A 20792-nucleotide genomic window follows, 5' to 3' on the forward strand; every position below is an offset into this window, starting at 1 on the left:
TAGTGTGGCCCCCCAGCTTTGGATGGCCCTGGTTCTAGCTCACCCTCACCTTAGCCCGTGGGCGAAGGATTTCCGGAGGCGAAACCGGATTCATACACAACCTGAAGCAACGCTGGCAACGGTACCGTGTGTTCGACGGCGTGTTAATGAATTGCTCTAATTAATTCAATTTGCATCACTTACGCCGATATTACCACCGATACGGCCACCCAGGGCTCCCAGGGCGACCTGCCAGTGATGGGCGCCTATCGTCAAGCCAGCCAGTTTGCAGGAGGATTCGAGCTAGTGCTAGTGCTGATGTGTTTAGCTACCGCTCCACTAACGGATGGGCGGCTATCGGCATGCCCATTCTAACCCAAACAGGTCCCAGGAACAGGCCTGGAAACAGGAAACGAAGCGAGCGCGAATAAAACCCCATCCGGCGGGCTCGGGGCTTTGGGCCATCGACTGCGAATCTACCGCAAGATGATTCAACTCCATTTCCCGCGCCAGTGGCTATCAGGCGAGAGGGACGAACGTGTTTTTTGCCAAAAATTACCGACAAATGGAGGAGAGACAAGAGGAAAATAAATAACCAGTTCCGTCTCGGTGCCTGCCTCGAGGTGCAATGCCACGCAACGTAAAAACGGTCCCACACCTTTACGCCCAAAAGTGGGCCCCAAAAAGCTGGGCTCTTGGAGGAGCACACGCGTGGAGCTGTTTAATGTTTAATTATATCGTCGTAAAATAATGGGGTCAATGGAGAAAAAAAAAATTCACCACCGAAGCCCCACCAAATCGTCAAACGGGTGCACGTGCAGCAGAGCGCCAGTGCATCCATTTTTTTTTCTTTCTGCGTAATTGCAATCTGATAAACGCACCCCATTTCCGCGTCGCAAGGGTGGTGCTTCAATCGAGGGCGCGAAACTGGCCCCCACCGGATTCCCAAATCCAAACCAAGGTCGTTCCTGGGCGCGATTCCTTCGACTCATCCGCCGAATGCGCCGAGTGCGCCGAGTGTATGTGTGTGTGTGTCGATGAGCAACTGTCGGTAAGCCAACCGCGACCAGCCTTATCGGTCACGGGTTGTGCAAGGGTGGACCGAAACCGCGAACCAGGGCGTCGGGGTCGGCACAGAACAAACACCGACGGGTTTTGCAGAACGAAACCCACCAAGAACGTACTCAAGCAACCGTACTTGGCCAATATCGCGACCGGGTGGGGGTAGCTCAAATTTGATTCATGTGGCCACCCCGAGCACAAAGCACCCAAGCGCCAGCAATGGGGTGGCCTTGGGTTGGAAAGTTGAAGGAGAGTCGGAAGCCGATATAAATAGGGAACGATGGGCCAGGGCGTTTAATCAGTGTTCAACCACGCGTCGTCACAAAACCGGAACCCGAAGATCCTGAAACCAAGCGCACGACAAAATGTTCCAGTTCGTGCAGCGAGTGCTCTGTGTGCTGGCCATGGCCAGCTGGATGGCCAGCGAGCGTACGACGGCCAACGTGATCCTGCAGGATGACAGTGATCTGGAGAACGGCATCGCTGGTTCGATTGACGTGATCGACCTGTCCCATCTCGGACCGGAGGTGTATGGTGAGCCGGACGAAGCGGTTGGAGCGTTGGTGGCCAAGTTTAACCCCGAAATCGACGGTGGTAACGTCGAGGAACTGGGCAGCTACGTCGAAGGTGATATCCTGATCGACCGGCCAGGAGCACGCAATGGGCTCTCAAATACGGCCACTCGTTGGCCCAACGGTGTCGTACCATTCGTCGTGTCGGGAAACTTTGGTAAGTGACGCTCGTGCGCGGGCGGTTAGGGGGTTAGTGTGACTGGCCAACTGACCCGTGAAACTTGTCCGTTCTCTCGATCAGGCGCACAAGGCATGCAGCTGATCGAGGACGCGATCAACGAGTACCACGCGAAGACGTGCATCCGGTTTAGGCCGCGCATGGGCGAACAGAACTACATCTCCTTCGAGAGCTCGGACAGCGGGTGTTGGTCGAGCGTAGGTATGATCGGTGGCAAACAGGCGGTCAACCTGCAGATCCCCGGTTGTACCACACTCGTCGGTACCGTCATGCACGAGATGATGCACGCCCTTGGCTTCCTGCACGAGCAGAACCGCGAAGATCGCGATGGTTGGGTGGCGATTCGGTACGAAAACATTAAAACCGGCACGTCGAACAACTTCGCGAAAGCGACCAAAGGCTCCACCAACAGCTTCGGTGTCGAGTACGATTATGGCAGCATCATGCACTACTCTGCGAACGCGTTCTCCACCAACGGGAAGCCAACGATCGAGGCGAAGGTAAGCGCACCACGCAACACGGGTCCGTGACTCCGAGGTCCGAGACGCTTCGGAGTATCTGACACCGGGTTAGACGGGTTGGTTCTGGCCGGTGGCATCACGTCATCCTCACGCTTCCCATTTTCCCACCTTTCCACTCGCAGAAACCATTCACGGGCAACATGGGCCAACGGAGCGGGTTCAGTGCGAATGATCTCGCCAAGATTAACACTATGTACCAGTGCAAGTAGCACCACACACGGAGGAAAACGCACGGAACACACTATCATCCCTCGAACTAACAAACCACACCATCTCCTATCTCTCTATCCCCGGACGGGCCTCTCTCTATCTCTCTCTCTCTCGCGGCTGGGACCACAGCCCCCAGAAGATTCAACTTACCTCTAGCACCTCTGGCACATGCTGGAAGATTGGCATCATCTATCACCCTATCTCCTGGGATCACTCATTCACAGCGCAACGGCGGAAATCAGATGGGCCAGCGCGGCAAATTCTCCCCGAAAGATGTGGCCAAGCTGAACGCGATGTATGGCTGCAAGCAAGGCTCCAGTGGGGTAGCTGCCGGAAATTCCGGAACCAACGCGCAACCCCAGCGACCTGGACGACCGACGCGACCCTCGAGACCGGCCGGAAACAATCGTCCCGGAAACGGCGCACAAGTCGCCGGTGCGATAGTGAACTTTATCGGGTCCATCTTCGGCGAGGAAGGCTCAAACGCCACGGATAGTGCGACAGGTGGATCTCAGGGCTAGTGCGAGCAGCCTGTGCAGTGCAATTTCCTTTCAAACTACCTCGGCTTTCGTTTTGTTTAAATCATAAATAAAATATTCCATCCTCAAACACCACACTTTCGCGTTTGCATACCCAGCGCACCCGGGGCATCGTTTATTGGAAACAAATTTTGTCACACCAAACCTCTCATTGCAGAAACCTTTGAACGGCGCCAAGCTGGGCCAGCGAGATGGCTTCTCATGGCACGATCTGGAAAAGCTCAACAAGATGTACCGCTGCCAGGGCAGCAATGGAAACGAGCAGGCGATCCTCAGGCCTCCGACACTTGGAACCGGGTTTCTGCCCTCACCAAGCGCACCTTTTGCGCCAGCGAAACCATCGCCACCGTCCTATCCTTCGGCCGGTCCGGGCGCTCCGTATAATCCGTACTTTCCGAATAATGGTCCAATGGGTGGTTCGTTTTATCCTCCACCCTATGGACCTATGTATCCCGGTGCAGTTCCCCATCCCTATCCCGGAGTGGGCTACGGATCCGGCTTTGGATTGTATCCCCGTGATGCAGCCACCTCCGACGACCGGACAACTCCAGCTCCCACATCGAACGACAGTGACTCGTAGAAATTTGGAATTCACGCAATAAACTATCAACCGAAGTCGCCGTTGTTGTGCGCGTTTACTGGTAGCGCTTGTTGACCAGCATCCGAGACCGTGGCAATTTGCATTGGCTCAGCGTGTGTAACCGATACTGCATCTCTGGTGCCGTGATGCGCTTCTGGACGTTCTCCACCAACGTCCCGTGTTCCATCGGAAGTACTATACGTTCGTCGTGCTGATTGACGTCCTGCCCTTCGGCACATTCGGCACACTGTTGGCTTCCGTACAGCGCACTGATGGGGCCGTCCTCTTCTGCAGGTGCTGCGGTAGACACCATCTGCACCAGATCGAGCACTTTCCGTTCTACAACCGCCAAAGCCTTCAACAGACTTGGCTGCGTTAGTTGACTGCGATCGTCACTGCTGGATCCTGCCATGAGCTGAGCGATCTTAGCGCGATCAAACCCGACGAGTGATAGGGCTTGTTCGACTACTGCCAGCTTCAGCTCGAGATCTTCCTCCTGACAGAGGACCTGTGCTTGCAGCTCTTCGCTCTGAAGCTGGGCAGCACGCAATTGTTGCTCTTCCTGCTTCACGTGCCGTTCGTCCGACAGCCGTTTGCGCCTTTCGCTCTCGTGCAAACGCTCACTGTCCTTTTCCATGTCGCGGGCAACGGAATTGGCCTCCTCAATTTTGGCGTTCGTCGCATTCATGTAGCGGAAGAGCGCCATGTACTTGTCCTGCTGCTTCTCTATCTCCGCAAGTACTTCCTGTATCGCGTCCAGCTGCAGGTACTGCCTTGTGTCGTCGATGATGCCGCCAAACCGGTGGATCTTTTCTTGGTGCGTTCGCTTGAACAGGGCGCGTTTGCGAACCAACCTTGCGTCCAGCTCGGCGACCGTTCTGCAGAACCCTTTCGTACGCAGGAACTCGTTGGTATGCCGCGTGCCAACTATACACCGTTCGACCTCTATCATCTCCTGCACTCGGGCTCGCTTGTCGCGATTTTCCTGCGCTTTAAGCGAATCGATGCGGTGACACAGATCTTCTCCCTGGTTGAACGCCAACGTGGCACGTTCGATCATGTCGAGGAGAAATTTCTTGTTCCGATTGAGCTCCTGTACGTACGCGACCCACTGCCGGTTGTACAGCTTGCGCTCACCGAGCATAGTTTCGATACATTCCCGTCGCTTCCGGTTCTGTGCGTGCAACTTGCCCTCCAACGTGCGGGAGCTGTGCAGCCGGCTTTCCATCGCGGCCAGCTCCTTGCGCGATTTTTCCAACGCCTCGGCGTGCACGAAATCCGACGGCACTGCTTTGGTGGCGTTTTTCAGCTCGACATTTGCACGCTTTATTTGGGACGCCAGTTCGCCCATGTCCGTCTTGGCGGCTTCTATCAGCCTATCGTACTCCTCCGTCGCATGCAGCAGCCGTAGAATGTGCTTCCGCTGGGATTCCGCCTCACGCAGGTGCACTGGAGCGTTGGAGATTTGCAACCGAAGTTCCCTTTGAGCCTTCTCTCGCTCCAAATGGATCAATCGTTTGTTTAAACAGCGAATTTGAAATGCCTCAGCAGTTTCGCCTGGCTTGATGGCGTCGATCTTGTGAAATCGGTGCTTCCAACGAGTAATTTCGACCTGTTCGCGGTGCTTCTGGAGGTTGCGTTCCTCGGTACTGAGATGTTCATCTGGCCCGAAAAAGACGGGAACGGACGCCTGGTTTGCCATTGTTACTCACTGAAGGTTCTACAGCCCTATGCTATCGCACCCGCTTACTAGATTTCGTTACACTGACTTCAACACTGAGCAGAGAGTCTTACTTGCAGCATGCAGCGTGTTGTATTCAATCGTTAATCCTAGGAAGCACTGGCGTTTTGCAACGAACAGGCTGCTTTCGAAACTGCTCTTTACAAGTGCCACATCTTAAAATTGCTCTTGCTTTTGAACGTATTACGAACCTGTACCACGGTGCCCAAAATGAAACGTTGTGCCGGAGTTTTCAAGCTTTTGCGTCGTGGAGCACACACCGTTCCAAAGCACCTCGAATGTATACCGAACGAACGGGATCCGCCATTTTCGAAAATGGTCGAATATTGTTTCCACAAAGCCTGCATCGTACTCGAACCGCAGCTGATCGAATCGATGAACAAGTACCCGCAGATGACCCCCGAAAAACGAGCCAGCCGAGTGCAAGCCATATTGAGTATTATCTCCAACAACTCTAGCACGCTGCAATTCCAGTTTCCGTTCATGCGTGATGATGGCCGATATGAAATAGTTACCGCGTTCCGGGCCCACCACTGTCTTCATCGACTTCCGGTGAAGGGAGGTATCCGATACTCGCTGGATGTGTGCAAAGACGAAGTGGAGGCACTCTCGGCGCTGATGACGTTCAAATGCGCCTGTGTGAACGTCCCATTCGGAGGTGCCAAAGGAGGCATTATCATCGATCCGGCCAAGTACAGCGAAAAGGAGCTGCAAGGCATCACCCGACGCTACACGGTCGAGCTGGCGAAAAAGAACTTCATTGGGCCTGGTATTGATGTGCCAGCACCGGACATGGGGACCACAGCGCGCGAGATGTCCTGGATCGCGGATCAGTATGGGAAAACATTCGGGCATCGTGATATCAACACGATGGCCGTCGTGACCGGAAAACCATTGAATCAGGGCGGTGTTCGCGGCCGTACGGAAGCTACCGGAAAGGGCGTTTATATCGCAACCAACTGTTTCACCAGGGAAGCAAGTTGGATGCGCGAAATCGGACTCGAGCCGGGGCTGGAAGGCAAGTCGGTCATCGTTCAAGGCTTTGGAAACGTTGGCCAGTATGCAGCTGAGCACTTCCACAAAGCGGGCTGCAAAGTAGTTGGAATAATCGAGAAAGATGTATCTCTTCACTGTAAGTCAGGAATAGACATAAAAGCGCTCAGTCGCTACAAAACGCAACAGAAAACTATCAAGGGCTATCCCAAAGCCAACGAGTACAATGGCGATCTGTTGCTGGAGGAATGCGACATTCTTATACCGGCGGCATTGGAAAAAACGATCACCTCCGAGAACGCGAAGAACATAAAAGCAAAGATTATTGCGGAGGGAGCTAACGGACCAACCACTCCGGCGGCAGATAAGATCCTCCAAGAACGCCGTATCCTTGTCATCCCAGATCTGTACTGCAATGCAGGAGGAGTTACAGCGTCATACTTTGAGTACCTAAAAAACATAAACCACATCTCCTTCGGCAAGCTTTCGTTCCGTCATGAGGCACAGAACCTGCGAGAGGTGTTGGCATCGGTACAAGAATCATTGCGAAGTGCCGGGGTTTGTGTTACGGTAACGCCGAGTAAGCATCTAAAGCACTATTTCGAACACGCCAGTGAAGCGGACGTTGTTACTTCCGGATTGCAATTTGTGCTTGAGACTGCCGGGAAAGGTATCATGAATGTTGCTGCTCAGCATCAGTTATGTTTGGACCTTCGCACTGCTGCTTACATTTGGTCGGTGGAGAAAATTTTCAAATCATACGAGGAAGCAGGACTTGCTATGTGAACACAAAGCAGCATGCATAGTTTGGTTAAAGCATCGGTAAAGCATGTGATACCATCTGCATAAATTCTAAATCTAAATTCGAACATTGCATCCACCTAGTTTTCAAGTTTTGTAAAAATAAAAGATCCGATCCACTTGATGTAAAACTATCTTCTTCAAAATTGTTGCTACAATTGAGTCTAAAAGTTTGAACAGTCGGTTCTGAATTGAGATTCTATGGTAAGTATTGGAATGGTGTGATGTATGAAAAACATACTGTAGCTATTCCGCAATATATTGATAAGAAATTTCACAGATTCCCTACCCTATACATCACCCTTTCGAATGTTGTAAATAACAAATTTCCACCGCGAATTTTCAAAACATCACATTTTATGAGATGCATCCAGAACAATTGAGCAAGAACATCATTTGCAACAACACACGCAAGCAAACAAACCGCTTCCATGGGCAGAAAGAGCCGTGTGTAAGTGAATTTTATGTGTTCCAACAGCCATGCGATTGCTGCCTTTTTAAATATCAATACTCATATCATCCGCACTAGTATCACTCATCGGAGACGCTTTCGTGTACCAATCGTCAAAGTTCAATTGCATACGTAACGTGGGACGTGTACCACCGATTTCTCCTCCATCATCGTCGTTATCATTCGATGCATTTCGTTTGTTCGCGGGGCTGGGACCAACATTCGCCGATTCTGCTACATCTGCATCTTTCTCGTCGAAATCCTCCTCAACACCTTCAGCAGAAAAGAAGGAAACCGATTGCTCCTCTGTCAGATCCTGGATGACGTACTTTAGTATGGTGGTAGTGAACACGTCATCTCGCTTAAGGGATAGGCTTTTGTGAAACGAATCTACCGCGTCATACAGCTGATCCATTAAGGCCTGCACAAACCCGATCGCCGTGTAGGTAGCTGCGTTTAGAGGTTTCAAAGAAAGAGCCCATCGGTGGAACTCCAGGGCTTCTTCGTACTTTTTGTTTTTCCTACAACAGTGTCCCAAATTATTCAGCAGTGGCTCCCAGCGGGCGGTCAGTTGTTCATCGTTTTGCTTCACCATGCTTCGTACCATATCCAAAGTGCTGCGAAACACTTCCTCCGCACACTCGTATTGTTCGTGCTCATACTTTATAACACCTAGCTCGTGCAACACAAATACGTCCAACGGAGCAATCGACATAGCTTGATAGAAAAATTTCTCAGCCATTTCAGGATTCTTTGTTAATCCACACTCTACGCCGATGTAGAGCAATGGCAAGTGGCATCCCCGCATCAACTGTGTTGCCTTGAAGTATGCTGCCATCGCCTGATCGTGTTCGTTTTCCTTGGCAAAAGAGTGACCGTAAGCCAACCAGGCCGGGCCGTATAATCGATCCAATGAAGTGGCTTTGGACAAATAACGCCTCGCTGGGTCGCTTTTGCCTATAAGATCGTAGTAACATCCTACTGCATACCATGATATTGCATCATCAGGATAGTAGTCAACCAGCTTGTGTGCGACGTAGAACAACCGATTAAAGTCCTTCATCTCCATTAAGCAACCGATCTGGACCGTAAGTGATCGCTTGTGATACGGGTCGTTCTTCAATATTTCCTCCAACGTTTTTATGCACCTTCGATAGTCGCAATTGTAGAAGTATTTTTCTGCCCGAGCAATCATCAAATCGATGCTCTGTTCGAGCTTGCTCATGCACTGTTCATACGTTATAGCTGACTTTCTCGAGCAGGTCTTAGGCCGATTGATTCGGAAAGGCGTTTCCTGCCGTGTTTTGTTTGTTCCTGCTGCAGTCAGACTGGTGGATCCACCTGCCATACTTGTACTAAGCAGTGAGGCGCGAGTTAGAGAGGTGTGTATCAAATAGGAAGGATTATTTTTTAGATCTTCAAGAATTTTTGTCGCTGGTGACATGATTTGACTATGACGGAATTTTTGAGAAAGCGATGGGGTAAAACATTTCGAAATCGATGATTTTTTCGTTTCATTATTTTTGCAATTTTTCATCTTTTCCTTCAGCTCATGCCATAAGCTGGTGTTCATGGAGGGCACGGGTGGATCATCCAGATTGGATTGCTGAAAATATGCACAATTTTTTAACATTAGCTAGACTGTACAAATCATCTACGTTAGCTTATACACCACTCACCAACACGATTGATTCATAATATTTTTTCAGTCTGCTCTCGTACAAACATTTTAACACCTTTCTTTCGGGCTCCGTACACTGCTGCGCCATTGGAATGTGCTGCATTAGCTCCTTTTCTTCCCATGCCATCAACATGTCATGCTGCACCAAAGCATCCAGCGCTTCGGTACAGTATACGGATTTGTGGAGTGCTTGTACATAGCAGTCCATTGCTAAACTTCGATTATCCATAGACTCCAATATCTTTCCTTTGAGAAAGTACACCGATGCAACAGTGTCGTTTTTGCTTGGCTCTTCGTACACACTATCATTATGACTTTCGTCCGTTGTTGAGTCATCCTTTAGGCTTGACTCGTATGATTCGATCCGACTGGTTAACCCGCAGCTCAGAGTCTCACAGTCGACAGAGTTCAGAATGTCCAACGCACACTGGTATTCCTTGGCTTCGTTTAAACATTCCGCCGCTAAGTAGTGACACAGAAGGTTAGTCTTTTCTAGCGATCGACTGCGGATAGAATGTGCAGCTCGGTGATATTCTCCCAACATGAACATGCATTGCGCCTCCCAGTAAACATCGCGCGGGTCACCGTTACTCAAAACTGTAACCTTCTCTGCCCAAAACAGTGCCGTCTGATAGCGACGCTGAAAAAACCAATCGGATTACTCGTTATTACTTATCTTAATGTTCTTTTTTAGTGTACCATCAATTACCAGATCGATAAAATTTCGCACTATTTTTCTGTACCCATCAATGTCGATCAGATCGTGCTCCATCATGAAGCGCTTCCATAAACAACATGTAGAGAGTAAGTGCGGCAACACTTTTGCACGATGTCTGTCACAATCGTTAACAAGCCGTATGCTCGCAGTTTGGAAACAGTTTGACAACCGTTGCTGGCACTTTCTAATCTTTCTCAAAATATCAGAATGCTTTTCTATCGAATTCTAACTCTAATGACACTTTACATTTGCCATTAAAATGTATTCATTGCTTTTGTTTGTTTGTTATTTAATAAAATTTTTCCACGACCAATGAAAAAATGATGCATAGTGTTCATATAGTTTATCGATTATGCGTTTGCTGTCAAATTTTTCATCTTTTGTACCGTGTAGTTGATCCTTCAGCGACAGTTTTTGACCGTTTTCGTGAGTAAATAACAACGCCACAGAAAAACACGCCTAAAGGGGCAGAATAGTAGAAAACTCGTAGATATTTAAATTAATATTGTACGAAATACAATATTTTAAGCTTGTGAGGACAAGTGTTTGTGCAATGGATAGTGAAGGATCGTCGCCGCCAGCGTTTGGGCCTGCGGCACTCGGTTTGCACCCCGTCGGAACAAAATTTCCCGTCAAAACAACTAACACACAGCCCATGCAAGTGCTAAATGCCCGAGGAATGCCAGCGCGAATAAGGAAAAAGAATCGACTATTTTTTGATGACAATATCATCAATGATAAAATCCCAGCGGTGAAGGCGACACCGAAAAAAACCCCTGGTTCTGCTAAGAAACCGTTGAGTAACGTTAAGAGCACACCGCGCAGGGAACTATCTAGTTCACCTCGAAAAATGCTTCCCCGCTTATCTATGAAGAAACAGCAATCTTCGCGGTATGCGCACATGAAGCAAAGCGGTAGAAAACGCAAAACTGATCCAGATGGAAATCTACATAACCCGATGAAGTTGGTCAGCTCACCTGCTTTGTTAGATAAAGCATGGTGCGAAATGCTTGGTCATCAGTTCCGCAACTTCCTTCTGCTGCCCAAAGCACACCGGTTTTGTTATTATGAGTTTTTTTACAGTGACATTGATCGCAACCTGTTCGGAGCAGCAGGCGAGTTTGAGCAAATGGTCCGAATACATTATCCACAGTTGAAAACAAACAACCTCACGCGAGCAGAGTGGCGCAAGCTTCGGGCATCATTCGGCAAACCAAGACTCTTTTCTCCTGCCTTCGTGATGGAAGAACGAATGGAGCTTCTTCGTAAACGGGAAAAAATACGAGTATTGCAGTCAAACAGTCTGAGCGACATTTCTTTCACCGAAGGGCTACCTAACACAATTTCTAAGCTGATATCCCCTGGAGCAAAAGTAACGGCTAAGCTGCGAACTCCTTATGATGGCTTATATAACGGCACAGTTGAAACCTATGTTCCGGAATCGAAAAGCTACAAGGTTACGTTCGATCGGTCTGGTTTAGGTTCGCGTTTGATTCCAGATTATGAAGTGTTCTCTTTGGAACAACCAGCGAAAATCAACTTAAACAGCATTACTAAGGACTATAGCGTTGCTTATCAGGATGCGTCTTTCTATTTGGCATCTCCCACCACGAAACAAGCAAAGAATCCAGGAGACCCGCTGCTTGGTTGTGAAACTGCACATAAGCTGTCGAGCAGTGACAGGAAAGTGTTCTTCCCCAAAGAAAACATCGGTGGATATCCAGTGAAGTATCTGGAGCTAATTGTACGCACTAAGAAAACTCTATCGGCAAAACAAATGAAACTGTTACGCCTCCAGAACATAACATCGGAAGCGCAAATATATAAATCGTTCGACAATCCTCTTCCAGAAGAATTCAAAAAACGCTATGCTATGTTAATAGTAGCGATCGATAAACTGAACCGCGATCTAGGTGATCAAGTGAGTCAGCTGCGAGAATATGTAGGCACTTTAACGGATGATCCAGATATGCTGGCTATGATTACGCCTAGCCATTACCGTGAGCAGTCTCGCGAAAAGGCTGCATTGATCTTTCAGAAGAACAATAAGGGTCATGTTAAGAACGAACACATTGCAAACTTGATAAAGCACCTTACCACAATAATGTATCTCGCATCCAACGTAAGTAAAAACGAAGAAGATGAGCTCAGCATAATGGCGCTCAAGGGTGAGATTGTCGAAACAAGAGAGATAATAGAACCAGCAAATATTGCGGCATTCAATCGAAATGTGGCGAATCATATGAGTTACATGGAGGCACAGCCAGGCCCGTCTAAAAGTAGGATGGACGATTGAATACACTTTGCATGTTTGATGGGATTTAAGTTTAGGGAGTAGAAAATAGGCAATGTTCTATTGGTTTTGTTCATTGCCCTTTAATTAACATGTATATAATTACAATGAATTATAATGAATGTGTGGTTTATACTAAGCTGATGAAATGAGAAATTTGCATTAACCTAATAAAAATTTTCACTAGTGAATTGAAAAAAATCATCTTCAATTAGACACCCGTTTATCTTAATGTCCGAATTCAGTGGACTTGCCGTTCAGAAAATTATGCTCGAATTGAAAACACAAGAGGTTGATGTTGTAACATTGATTTTGGAGTACGTGTCTTGTAGCATACACAGAATCAAAAGCTAAAAGATGCATTGTTCTGGTTGACTCGCATGCGAATTTTCAATTGAAATGATTACTATTGTACGATAACATAAAAATGTTCTTCTTCTTCTTTGCGAAATGGGATGTAGCCTTCTATATTCGAATTCTCCAAAGAGTGACTTCTAATATATTCAAAGGTTGACCACTTCTTTATAGGCTCGACTATCTAGAGTCATATGCCTTACAGTGAAATACACCGGATACAACCGTCCACTTCGAGAAGCAACGATTGTATGCATAAAAATGTTAAAAATGTAAACATATGAACAAATAATGTTAACAGATTAAAAAAAACCTGATAACAAATATAATACATTCGTTAAGCCATCAAAATGGATTTCAGCTCTAATAATTTACGTTGAGAATACGACATATGGCATAAAGATCGTAACGCTTTTCTATGTATAATTTTTTTCCTATTTCAAGTACATTTTACAACGATTTTCAAACATTCATTTAATAAACAAGTAGCATCGTCAAGATCAACGCTTTTTTAAATCATCATACTTGAGCATATCATTTTTATTCCATCGCATAACAGTAAGCATCTATGAGAAAAATTTGAGTATGTGCAGCGATGTGTGCGTGAGTAAATATGTAAACAATTTTTCTGTCAAAACCCAAGTAACATGGCGATCAGAAAACTTTCTTGCACATCGGTCATAAACTTGTCAAAGCGGAGTGGTTGTGTGTGTATGTATGCGTCCGTGTACGAGGTGATTCAGCTCGAGATAAACTGCCAACAAATCTTGCGAATAGTTTGATTCGCTGTTATTTCAGAGACGATATAATCGTACTGAAAATTAATTATTCACTGAATGTAAAGTTGTTAGGCTTTTAGCATAGTTTGTTGCAGTAAATAAGGTGTATGATAAAGCAATCTGGTTACGGTAAGTCTGTGGCAGACGTAAAGATAACGGGGAAACACTTGTTTAAGCCACCCCGCCCAACTTTTAGAAACTAGCAGCTTCATATTGGTTATACACAAATCTAGAACAGCATCAGTTACAGTTGAAAACAATCATGTGGAAATCTACTGCTGGCCGTGATATCGACACAAATGTTGCTGCTCCCGGTGGTGGAGATGACGACTGGGAAACGGATCCGGATTTTGTGAATGATGTTACCGAACAAGAACAACGATGGGGTTCAAAAACAATCGAAGGTAGTGGTCGGAATGCAGCTGCTATAGATATGCAACAGTTGCGCGAAGAAACAGAGCGAGCTGATGCAGAAAAAAAACGAAAGGATGGACCAAAAGCATCCCATGGGTATGGTGGAAAGTTTGGAGTTGAAAAGGATCGAATGGACAAATCCGCAGTCGGACATGAGCACGTCGAGAAGGTTGAGAAGCATGCCTCGCAAAAGGACTATGCGTCTGGGTTTGGAGGTAAGTTTGGAGTACAAAAGGACCGTGTGGATAAATCAGCGCATGGATGGGATCACGTGGAGAAGGTTGATAAGCACGAATCGCAAAAAGACTACAAGACGGGATTCGGTGGAAAGTTCGGAGTTCAACAGGATCGCCAAGATAAATCCGCCGTAGGATGGGATCATATTGAGGCTTCGCAAAAACACGAAAGTCAGCTTGATCATAAAGTGGTAAGTTATGGTTACAATGACGAAACGACACGCATATTTGTAGGGAACTCCCTAATATTACCCTTTCATGGCCAATAGGGCTTCGGAGGGAAATTTGGCGTTCAGACTGATCGAAAGGATAAATCAGCCTTTGGTTGGGATCATGTTGAGAAACCAAAGATGCATGAAAGTCAGCTCGATCATAAAATTGTGAGTAATTTTTTGTAGCTCGTACTCTTTAACGGTTTACGGTTTAACACGTACTACAGCTTGCTTTAACGCAACATGGTGTTGTGGTGATGGTATTGGTTAAACGCCTGTTGCACAGAATTGTTTTAGATGGTTATTGGGTTGCGATTTGCCTATAACAGTTTTTTACAAGCCATTTTATGTTTGTTTCCTTTCAAAGGGTTTCGGTGGAAAGTTTGGTGTGCAGAAAGATCGGATGGATAAGTCAGCGGTCGGTTTTCAAGAACAAGATAAAATTGGTACTAACTATACTAAAGTAAAACCAGACATTGGTTCCGCCAAACCGTCGAACCTACGAGCAAAGTTTGAAAATTTTGCCGTGACAGCTGAAGAAGATGCACGAAAGCGTGCCGAAGAGCAAAAACGTTTACGCGAAGAAAAGGATCGCCGCGATCGGGAAGAAGCTGCGAAACGGGTTGTAAGTAATTCAAAATACTTTACGTTCCATGCCAGTAGAGTAAGAACGATATAAAATTAAATTTTGTGTCATAGAATTATGCGGCGGAATCAACGGAACCGAAAAAGCCTGAACGTAAAGGTCCTATAAACACGGGTAGGGAGGTCGGAGTCAGTAGTGCTATTAGCAATTTTAACAAACCCCAAGAAAATAATCGTATTGACAAAGTGAGAGTAAGTTTTGAAGCATCCATTTAAATGAAATTGTATGATTGATTTGCTTGGAATTGAAATTGTCTCATTGATTTTTACGGAAGGATCCAATCGTTTTGCCAAAGGAGGAAGAGCCACGGAAGTTAGCACCCCCTGACGTCATTCCTACCACGGAATCTACGGAGTCCACGGAGACAATACAATATCAAGAAACGAGCGAGTTGAGTTCCAAAGAACCTCAACATCAGCCCGTTCACGAACCATCGCCAATAGCCAGGACATCGTACAATGCGGTATCTATTACAGAAAATGAAACGTCTTCGAAAGAAGCAGACCATGAACAAGAAGCAACTGTGGAAACTGTGGTTCAAGAAGAGGTGGAGGAATTTGTTCTCTCCCCAGACAATCCCGGTATTCAAGCGATAGCACTGTACGATTATCAAGCTGCAGCCGATGATGAAATATCTTTCGATCCAGACGATAAGATAACGCATATCGAAATGGTGAGTATGATACACATGGATACGTAAAATCAGCGTAAAAAATCGGATTAAATTATTTATATTTAATGTTTTAGATCGACGAAGGCTGGTGGCGGGGATGGTGCAATAATAAGTATGGACTATTTCCCGCTAATTACGTACAGCTGGTGCAATGAACTGTGTTAAAAGTCGTAGATAAAATAATGCTCAAAAGTGCATGTTTGTTTCCACAGAACTACGTGGCATTATGCCGATTTTAATTTGTTTTTTTTCGCTCTTATCAAATGTGCAACAGTATTGTCGTTCAAAATGATTACATTCCTTTTAATTTGTTCATTCATCTGACTGTTCGTTTCGTGTGGAAACCATTATTCAACCTAAAAAAATGCAATATTGTAGACTTGGTTATTAGTAACTGAAATCGAATAAACTAAATCAACGAATAATTTGCCGTTGTTAGCATTACTTTCAAATGTTAGGAATTATCCATTAGCGCCGACATATTCACCCAATTTGAGTCGGATCGTTTTTAGTAGCACGAATAATTTAATAAAAAAAACTAAAATAAATGTAACTTCATCTTTTTTTATTAAAAGGGCTTTCACTCGCTATTGGACTAACAAAATTTGGATAGTTAGCTTTACGGAAATCGTCTTTTTTAACGTGAATCCTTTCCTGATACGGTAGAAGCGATGAAGTGAGCTTAATTTTTCTTTTTACTTTGCTTTGGTTTTGTTTTTTCCTTCTCTTTGTTTGCCTTAGAAGCTCCTGCTACTGCCGTAGAACCGCTAGTGAAATAGGATGTAATCATTTCACTAAATTCTGGCAAGTCGCTCGTCATCTAAAAGATAGTTCACGTAGTTACAACTTGTGTAGAATTGTGACAAGTACAACAGTATATTTACCTTCGATAAATTGAGATTTTCCATTTCTTTCTTCGTTTCCGGGTCGCTCATGATTTTCGGTAGCACGAGCATAATTCCGAGTGGTAATATCATCATTAAAACCATTGGATTAAATAGAAAATCGGTAATCTTCCATTGCTCGCGTTGCTGGAAATACCTGAACCTAGTGAGCGCCTTTAGCTTCAGAGGGTAAGGCAGTTGCAACACTTGGGATGGTTGAACGTAGTTCAGTTTACGAGCACGGAATTTCCCCTTGGGGTTAATTTCTACCCTGACTGGCTCATAGAAATAGTCTGCATTAATAATCTCAACCACGTAGCTGCCGGAAGGCACAGAGCTAATCACGAATGTGCCATCTTCCCGCAGAAATCCTTTGTACTCGCCGCCGTTGATCGATATTTGTGTATCAAGCTGCCAGGCGAGGTCGGCATCACCACCATACAGCTCAGGTGGGTAAACTTTGCCCTCTATTGCATATCGCGAAGCATCGTCGAAGTCCTCCAGGCCATTATCTGCAAACACTGGTATAATGCTAACCAGAGCTACAACTAAAGAACTCAATAATAATTTCATCTCGAATATGTTATGTGTTCTGTGGTTTTTAATTTTTTCACAATCAGCTGTCATCGTCACAATCTCGAAAAGACGTCACTTTTCTGTCATGAATGTTATGCAAGCGGATTGTCAAGGTACTGTTTTGATTGAATTTACTCAATAATTATTGCGAAAAGTGCGATGTCTCTTTTCCAGCAGCCGCGTTGGTTACGAAAATGGATTCGCCGTAGAATGAATCCTATGTCACTAGATCAGGCTCACTCTTGGAAACGCCGATTAAGTCTTTTCTACGCTATAGTGGCATGGAATGCGTTTGGAGGAGTTTGCTACATGATTTACACCGGGCGTAACGACTGGGCTAAGTTTTACGGTCTTAAAAGCGATGAAGAGGCACAGTTACCGCAAGCGGTTCGGTTCGCAAAGCAACTAAATCTTCCCAACGCAAAGGTTCTTAAATTCAATGGACTTTCAAAAACAGATGAATATGTGCTACAAGATCTCGAGATTGTGCGGACACCGGATGGAAAACCTTCAACTGTAGAATAGTAATCAAACCCCACGATTCGTATCTAATTTTTACTTTATTGTTTAGAAAAAATAGATATCTATACATCAATGATGCATTTGTGTTTCTTATCATCGAAAAAGATACAATTTGTATAAACTTGTGATAATCAATGTGTAACACAACCTTCGAGTATTACTAAAGGAAGATCGGTTTTCAAGACACTGACCCGGCCGAACGAAGTCAGTGAACTTGAAGGAGTCTTGTGATGATTCGGTACCTGAGTTTCTCTAGATGAAAGATAGAAATGATAATGCCTTAGTTCATGTAAATCTTCGACGAAGGAACTGTTTCATATCACAATGTTTAGGCATACACAGGCTCCAACCTATTTGATTACATCCGACGAAGCTCTTGCATTCGAGAGTGAATTTGTATCCTAAAATGAAACGGAGCAGAAATTTGGTGATTGGTTATATGCATGATTAGATTCAACATATGAATGCGAAATGTGAGTATATACCTTATCACTTCGTACTTTGCAACGATAATATTACATTCTTGCCGGTATAACTTTTTCATCATACCTAGGAAATCTTCTAACTGTTGTAGTTGAAACATATCCCACTTAATAATATGATCTTTTTCCGATGAGGCTGAAAACAATAAAAAGACAAACAAAACATTAATATTTCTTATACTGCAACAATATAAATTGACCTTATATTGCTTACATTTTGCGTACAGAAACAACCATTCTGGGACCTTTTCGGTGTTGTAGGGATTCGCTGGTACTAAGGCACTGTGGCGCGAAAAATGGGGCATAATCGGTCGCGCAATCTCTACCGTTGGAACTTGTGTTAAATAGCATGAGGCTAGATATGGTAGTGTTTGCTCGGGTTGCCCAGTTATATAGCTAATGGAGGAAAAGCGTTTTGATGATGACATTATTTTGATTAGAATGCAGCCATCGGGTAGGTGGTTCTAAAATACTTACTTAAAATACGTCCCATATCTAGCTGATTCTATTCTTTGCCAACCTGTAGGCAATGCCTTTCTGTCTAGAGGGTGCGCCCAGTGGGTCGTTTTTGTGTTATGGTCAATATAATACTTTCTTCCCCTTAACGTATAATCAACAGACCAACCAGGTGGAAGCATTAGTTCTTCATCACCACTATCTCCATCGGCTTGCTGACCAGATGAACCTTGGGTTATGCCACGCTGAGTTGCTATAGTGTTTCCAGTCCCATGCCGAGCGTTGCGTAACAGAACTTCTCCATATGACACGCCATTACCTTTGCTGCTACCGATTATCATGTTCGAATATAGCGGCTGTTGAGTCGACACTTGCATTGCTTGCGAATGTTGCAAACCCGGGCTATTCGAACCACCAGTTTCACCCGCTGACTGTCCGCCAATACAAACATTGGAATAAAGCGACTGATGGGAAGAGTTGTTGCTGTTATAGTTCTGATAAATGGTTCCAGAATTTGTGTTGCTGTAAATCGGGGATTCCGGACGAGCAATTAGCTGTGATTGATTTTCATAGATCGGATAAAGATGATCCTGTTGCTGGCTATCTGAAAGGTTTACAGTCTGTTTTTGTGGATTATTTGCCAGTTGTTGGGTTGGTGGTTGCGGTTGAGGAGTCTGTCGCGTTGAATAGTGACGCATAAACATCGTTTGATCGTTCGTAGAACCATTACCAGATACTCCAGATGTGGCTATCGGGTTTCCATTGCACAGAAGATTTCCATATCCTTCGAATCCATTACGAAAATTGCTATTGTGATGCTGCTGATTATAGGACAGTGTTCGCTCAAAATTCGAGATGTATCGCTGATGATTATGCGATGATATCGATTCCTGGTGAAGTTGCTGCTTCTGTTGATGCTGTTGCTCTTGCTGTTGTTGTTGCTGTTCCAGCTGGTCTTGTTGCTCCGAGAGCTCGTGATTTTCTTGCAGTTCCTGCTGATCTTTGCTTTGCTGTTGTTTTTGATAATGAACTTGCGGATGCTGCTGATGTGGAAGATCATGGAGAGCATGGTGTTGTCGATGATGTAGCTGCAAATGTTCTTGTTCTAGTTCCCTTTGTTGAAACAAATTATGTTTTTGCTGCTGCTGTAGTCGATACATGTTTCCGTTTTGCTGCATCAAAATTTGATCAATTGTATCAATATCGACATAATTCCCGTGACTATTGTTGTTTCTGGCATCGTTCATCTGCACTGCTATGCCCATAGTGGGCGTGGTATTTTTAACTATCATTAACGACAGCTGCTTTGAATTTCCATTCATCGAAGCAGGACCACTTGATGGATCATTTGGATTAACATTGTTAAACTTATGCGTCAAGTTTGGTATATTACTGCTGGGCGTATACTTTCCTTCATGACCGAGTCCACCTACTTTCGCCAAAACTTTGGAGTTGCCAAACTTTTGCATATTTTGAATGTTACTGCTATTCGCCGTCAGCGGTAATCCTGGTGGTTGACCAACGTTAGCAACCACTTGTTGAGAGCTTCGTCTTGCCTTCGCAAGTTTGCTTTTGTTCTGCTCGGCGGTCCATACATTAATAACTGCAAAAGAAATTCAAATACGTTTCATTTCTATACAATATGTCGAAGAAGCCAAGTAATGAAAAAAATTGAATGTGTTTCAAACTCACTTGGAATTTCTGGTGGAGTATCTTTTTTCACGTATTTTCCTACCACTCCTTCTTTTATGGATTTATCCTTACTTTTTCTGGAGAGCATTATGTCGTGGTGGAAAGCCGCATGTATCGTGTACAGCTATTAGTTATTTGATTTTTTTTTCTAATTTAAAAAGCCCAACCAATATTCAATGGATGAACAAGAATATATATGATTAAACTAGCTTAAGGACACGTCATTTCTTTTTTCAAGCAAGTCACGGCTAGCCACTTGGATAGGCTTACGCAGTGAAATATGTTTATATGAGAAAGTCACAAGATAACGCTAGATTTTCTTCTGTTTTCAACACCGCATTAGTTTCCATCGCATATATTGGTTCGTGCAAACGCATGTAACTCGTTTGAACAAACTAAATACCTTGGCCCCAGTCCCGTGATAGGGTCCAACGACAAGTTCAATGTTCTTCTCAATAATCAATCATTGAAGAAAAGTTGGGTTTCATAAAGCTGGAAACAGAAACAATTTGCATCAGAGTTGTGGGTATCAAATAAGCCAAAAATT

The 20792-nt window shown here is 45.2% G+C and overlaps 9 protein-coding genes across 10 annotated transcripts; 5 read left to right on the plus strand and 4 right to left on the minus strand.

Moving 5' to 3' along the window:
* Window positions 1-1406: 1406 nt before the first annotated feature.
* On the plus strand, window positions 1407-3641 carry LOC128724576 (zinc metalloproteinase nas-4). The gene is made up of 3 exons (XM_053818302.1): window positions 1407-1770; window positions 1855-2291; window positions 3219-3641. The coding sequence occupies exons 1-3, from the start codon at window positions 1407-1409 to the stop codon at window positions 3639-3641; spliced, it is 1224 nt and encodes a 407-aa protein (XP_053674277.1).
* Window positions 3642-3696: 55 nt separating this feature from the next.
* On the minus strand, window positions 3697-5343 carry LOC128721083 (A-kinase anchor protein 9). The gene has a single exon (XM_053814797.1). The coding sequence runs from the start codon at window positions 5341-5343 to the stop codon at window positions 3697-3699; it is 1647 nt and encodes a 548-aa protein (XP_053670772.1).
* A 249-nt stretch (window positions 5344-5592) lies between these two features.
* On the plus strand, window positions 5593-7161 carry LOC128730802 (glutamate dehydrogenase, mitochondrial). Its single transcript, XM_053823882.1, has one exon. It carries the CDS (start codon window positions 5593-5595, stop codon window positions 7159-7161), a length of 1569 nt encoding a protein of 522 aa, XP_053679857.1.
* Window positions 7162-7547: 386 nt separating this feature from the next.
* On the minus strand, window positions 7548-10080 carry LOC128731834 (cell division cycle protein 16 homolog). Its single transcript, XM_053824980.1, has 3 exons — window positions 10018-10080; window positions 9307-9948; window positions 7548-9233 (listed from the first exon to the last, which is right to left on the minus strand). Exons 1-3 carry the CDS (start codon window positions 10078-10080, stop codon window positions 7674-7676), a joined length of 2265 nt encoding a protein of 754 aa, XP_053680955.1. The 3' UTR covers window positions 7548-7673.
* Window positions 10081-10579: 499 nt separating this feature from the next.
* LOC128720708 (protein lin-9 homolog) lies at window positions 10580-12558 on the plus strand. The gene has a single exon (XM_053814401.1). It carries the CDS (start codon window positions 10580-10582, stop codon window positions 12320-12322), a length of 1743 nt encoding a protein of 580 aa, XP_053670376.1. The 3' UTR covers window positions 12323-12558.
* Window positions 12559-13515: 957 nt separating this feature from the next.
* LOC128722016 (src substrate cortactin) lies at window positions 13516-16078 on the plus strand. 2 transcript variants are annotated; one of them, XM_053815827.1, is made up of 7 exons: window positions 13516-13581; window positions 13686-14293; window positions 14372-14482; window positions 14682-14939; window positions 15014-15151; window positions 15235-15633; window positions 15708-16078. In XM_053815827.1, exons 1-7 carry the CDS (start codon window positions 13560-13562, stop codon window positions 15786-15788), a joined length of 1617 nt encoding a protein of 538 aa, XP_053671802.1. In that variant the 5' UTR covers window positions 13516-13559; the 3' UTR covers window positions 15789-16078. The 2 variants fall into 2 exon arrangements, with proteins under 2 accessions (XP_053671802.1, XP_053671803.1); XM_053815828.1 differs by having other exon boundaries at window positions 13558-13581; window positions 13691-14293.
* A 103-nt stretch (window positions 16079-16181) lies between these two features.
* Window positions 16182-17112, minus strand: LOC128722017 (ER membrane protein complex subunit 7 homolog). Its single transcript, XM_053815829.1, has 2 exons — window positions 16518-17112; window positions 16182-16453 (listed from the first exon to the last, which is right to left on the minus strand). Exons 1-2 carry the CDS (start codon window positions 17088-17090, stop codon window positions 16316-16318), a joined length of 711 nt encoding a protein of 236 aa, XP_053671804.1. The 5' UTR covers window positions 17091-17112; the 3' UTR covers window positions 16182-16315.
* A 140-nt stretch (window positions 17113-17252) lies between these two features.
* Window positions 17253-17624, plus strand: LOC128720614 (uncharacterized). The gene has a single exon (XM_053814293.1). It carries the CDS (start codon window positions 17253-17255, stop codon window positions 17616-17618), a length of 366 nt encoding a protein of 121 aa, XP_053670268.1. The 3' UTR covers window positions 17619-17624.
* A 149-nt stretch (window positions 17625-17773) lies between these two features.
* LOC128731687 (scaffold protein salvador) lies at window positions 17774-20333 on the minus strand. Its single transcript, XM_053824818.1, has 5 exons — window positions 20246-20333; window positions 18575-20156; window positions 18312-18493; window positions 18101-18233; window positions 17774-18016 (listed from the first exon to the last, which is right to left on the minus strand). Exons 1-5 carry the CDS (start codon window positions 20331-20333, stop codon window positions 17974-17976), a joined length of 2028 nt encoding a protein of 675 aa, XP_053680793.1. The 3' UTR covers window positions 17774-17973.
* Between the last annotated feature and the right edge of the window lie 459 nt (window positions 20334-20792).

This window comes from Anopheles nili, chromosome 2 (genome assembly GCF_943737925.1).
Source record: "Anopheles nili chromosome 2, idAnoNiliSN_F5_01, whole genome shotgun sequence".
NCBI classification, from domain to species: Eukaryota; Metazoa; Arthropoda; class Insecta; order Diptera; family Culicidae; genus Anopheles; species Anopheles nili.

Coding starts and splice junctions, on each gene's coding strand:
- LOC128731687 (XM_053824818.1), bottom strand. CDS start 20,333: ATGCTCTCCAGAAAAAGTAAGGATAAATCCATAAAAGAAGGAGTGGTA. Junction 20,157..20,245: donor TACTCCACCAGAAATTCCAA/GTGAGTTTGAAA, acceptor TTTCTTTTGCAG/TTATTAATGTATGGACCGCC. Junction 18,017..18,100: donor GCAAAGTACGAAGTGATAAG/GTATATACTCAC, acceptor GTTTCATTTTAG/GATACAAATTCACTCTCGAA.
- LOC128722016 (XM_053815827.1), top strand. CDS start 13,560: ATGATAAAGCAATCTGGTTACG. Junction 14,294..14,371: donor GTCAGCTTGATCATAAAGTG/GTAAGTTATGGT, acceptor CATGGCCAATAG/GGCTTCGGAGGGAAATTTGG. Junction 14,483..14,681: donor GTCAGCTCGATCATAAAATT/GTGAGTAATTTT, acceptor TTCCTTTCAAAG/GGTTTCGGTGGAAAGTTTGG.
- LOC128724576 (XM_053818302.1), top strand. CDS start 1,407: ATGTTCCAGTTCGTGCAGCGAGTGCTCTGTGTGCTGGCCATGGCCAGC. Junction 1,771..1,854: donor CGTCGTGTCGGGAAACTTTG/GTAAGTGACGCT, acceptor TCTCTCGATCAG/GCGCACAAGGCATGCAGCTG. Junction 2,292..3,218: donor AGCCAACGATCGAGGCGAAG/GTAAGCGCACCA, acceptor CTCTCATTGCAG/AAACCTTTGAACGGCGCCAA.
- LOC128720614 (XM_053814293.1), top strand. CDS start 17,253: ATGTCTCTTTTCCAGCAGCCGCGTTGGTTACGAAAATGGATTCGCCGT.
- LOC128722017 (XM_053815829.1), bottom strand. CDS start 17,090: ATGAAATTATTATTGAGTTCTTTAGTTGTAGCTCTGGTTAGCATTATA. Junction 16,454..16,517: donor AAAATCTCAATTTATCGAAG/GTAAATATACTG, acceptor ACTATCTTTTAG/ATGACGAGCGACTTGCCAGA.
- LOC128721083 (XM_053814797.1), bottom strand. CDS start 5,343: ATGGCAAACCAGGCGTCCGTTCCCGTCTTTTTCGGGCCAGATGAACAT.
- LOC128720708 (XM_053814401.1), top strand. CDS start 10,580: ATGGATAGTGAAGGATCGTCGCCGCCAGCGTTTGGGCCTGCGGCACTC.
- LOC128730802 (XM_053823882.1), top strand. CDS start 5,593: ATGAAACGTTGTGCCGGAGTTTTCAAGCTTTTGCGTCGTGGAGCACAC.
- LOC128731834 (XM_053824980.1), bottom strand. CDS start 10,080: ATGGAGCACGATCTGATCGACATTGATGGGTACAGAAAAATAGTGCGA. Junction 9,949..10,017: donor TGCGAAATTTTATCGATCTG/GTAATTGATGGT, acceptor TGGTTTTTTCAG/CGTCGCTATCAGACGGCACT. Junction 9,234..9,306: donor ATTATGAATCAATCGTGTTG/GTGAGTGGTGTA, acceptor GCATATTTTCAG/CAATCCAATCTGGATGATCC.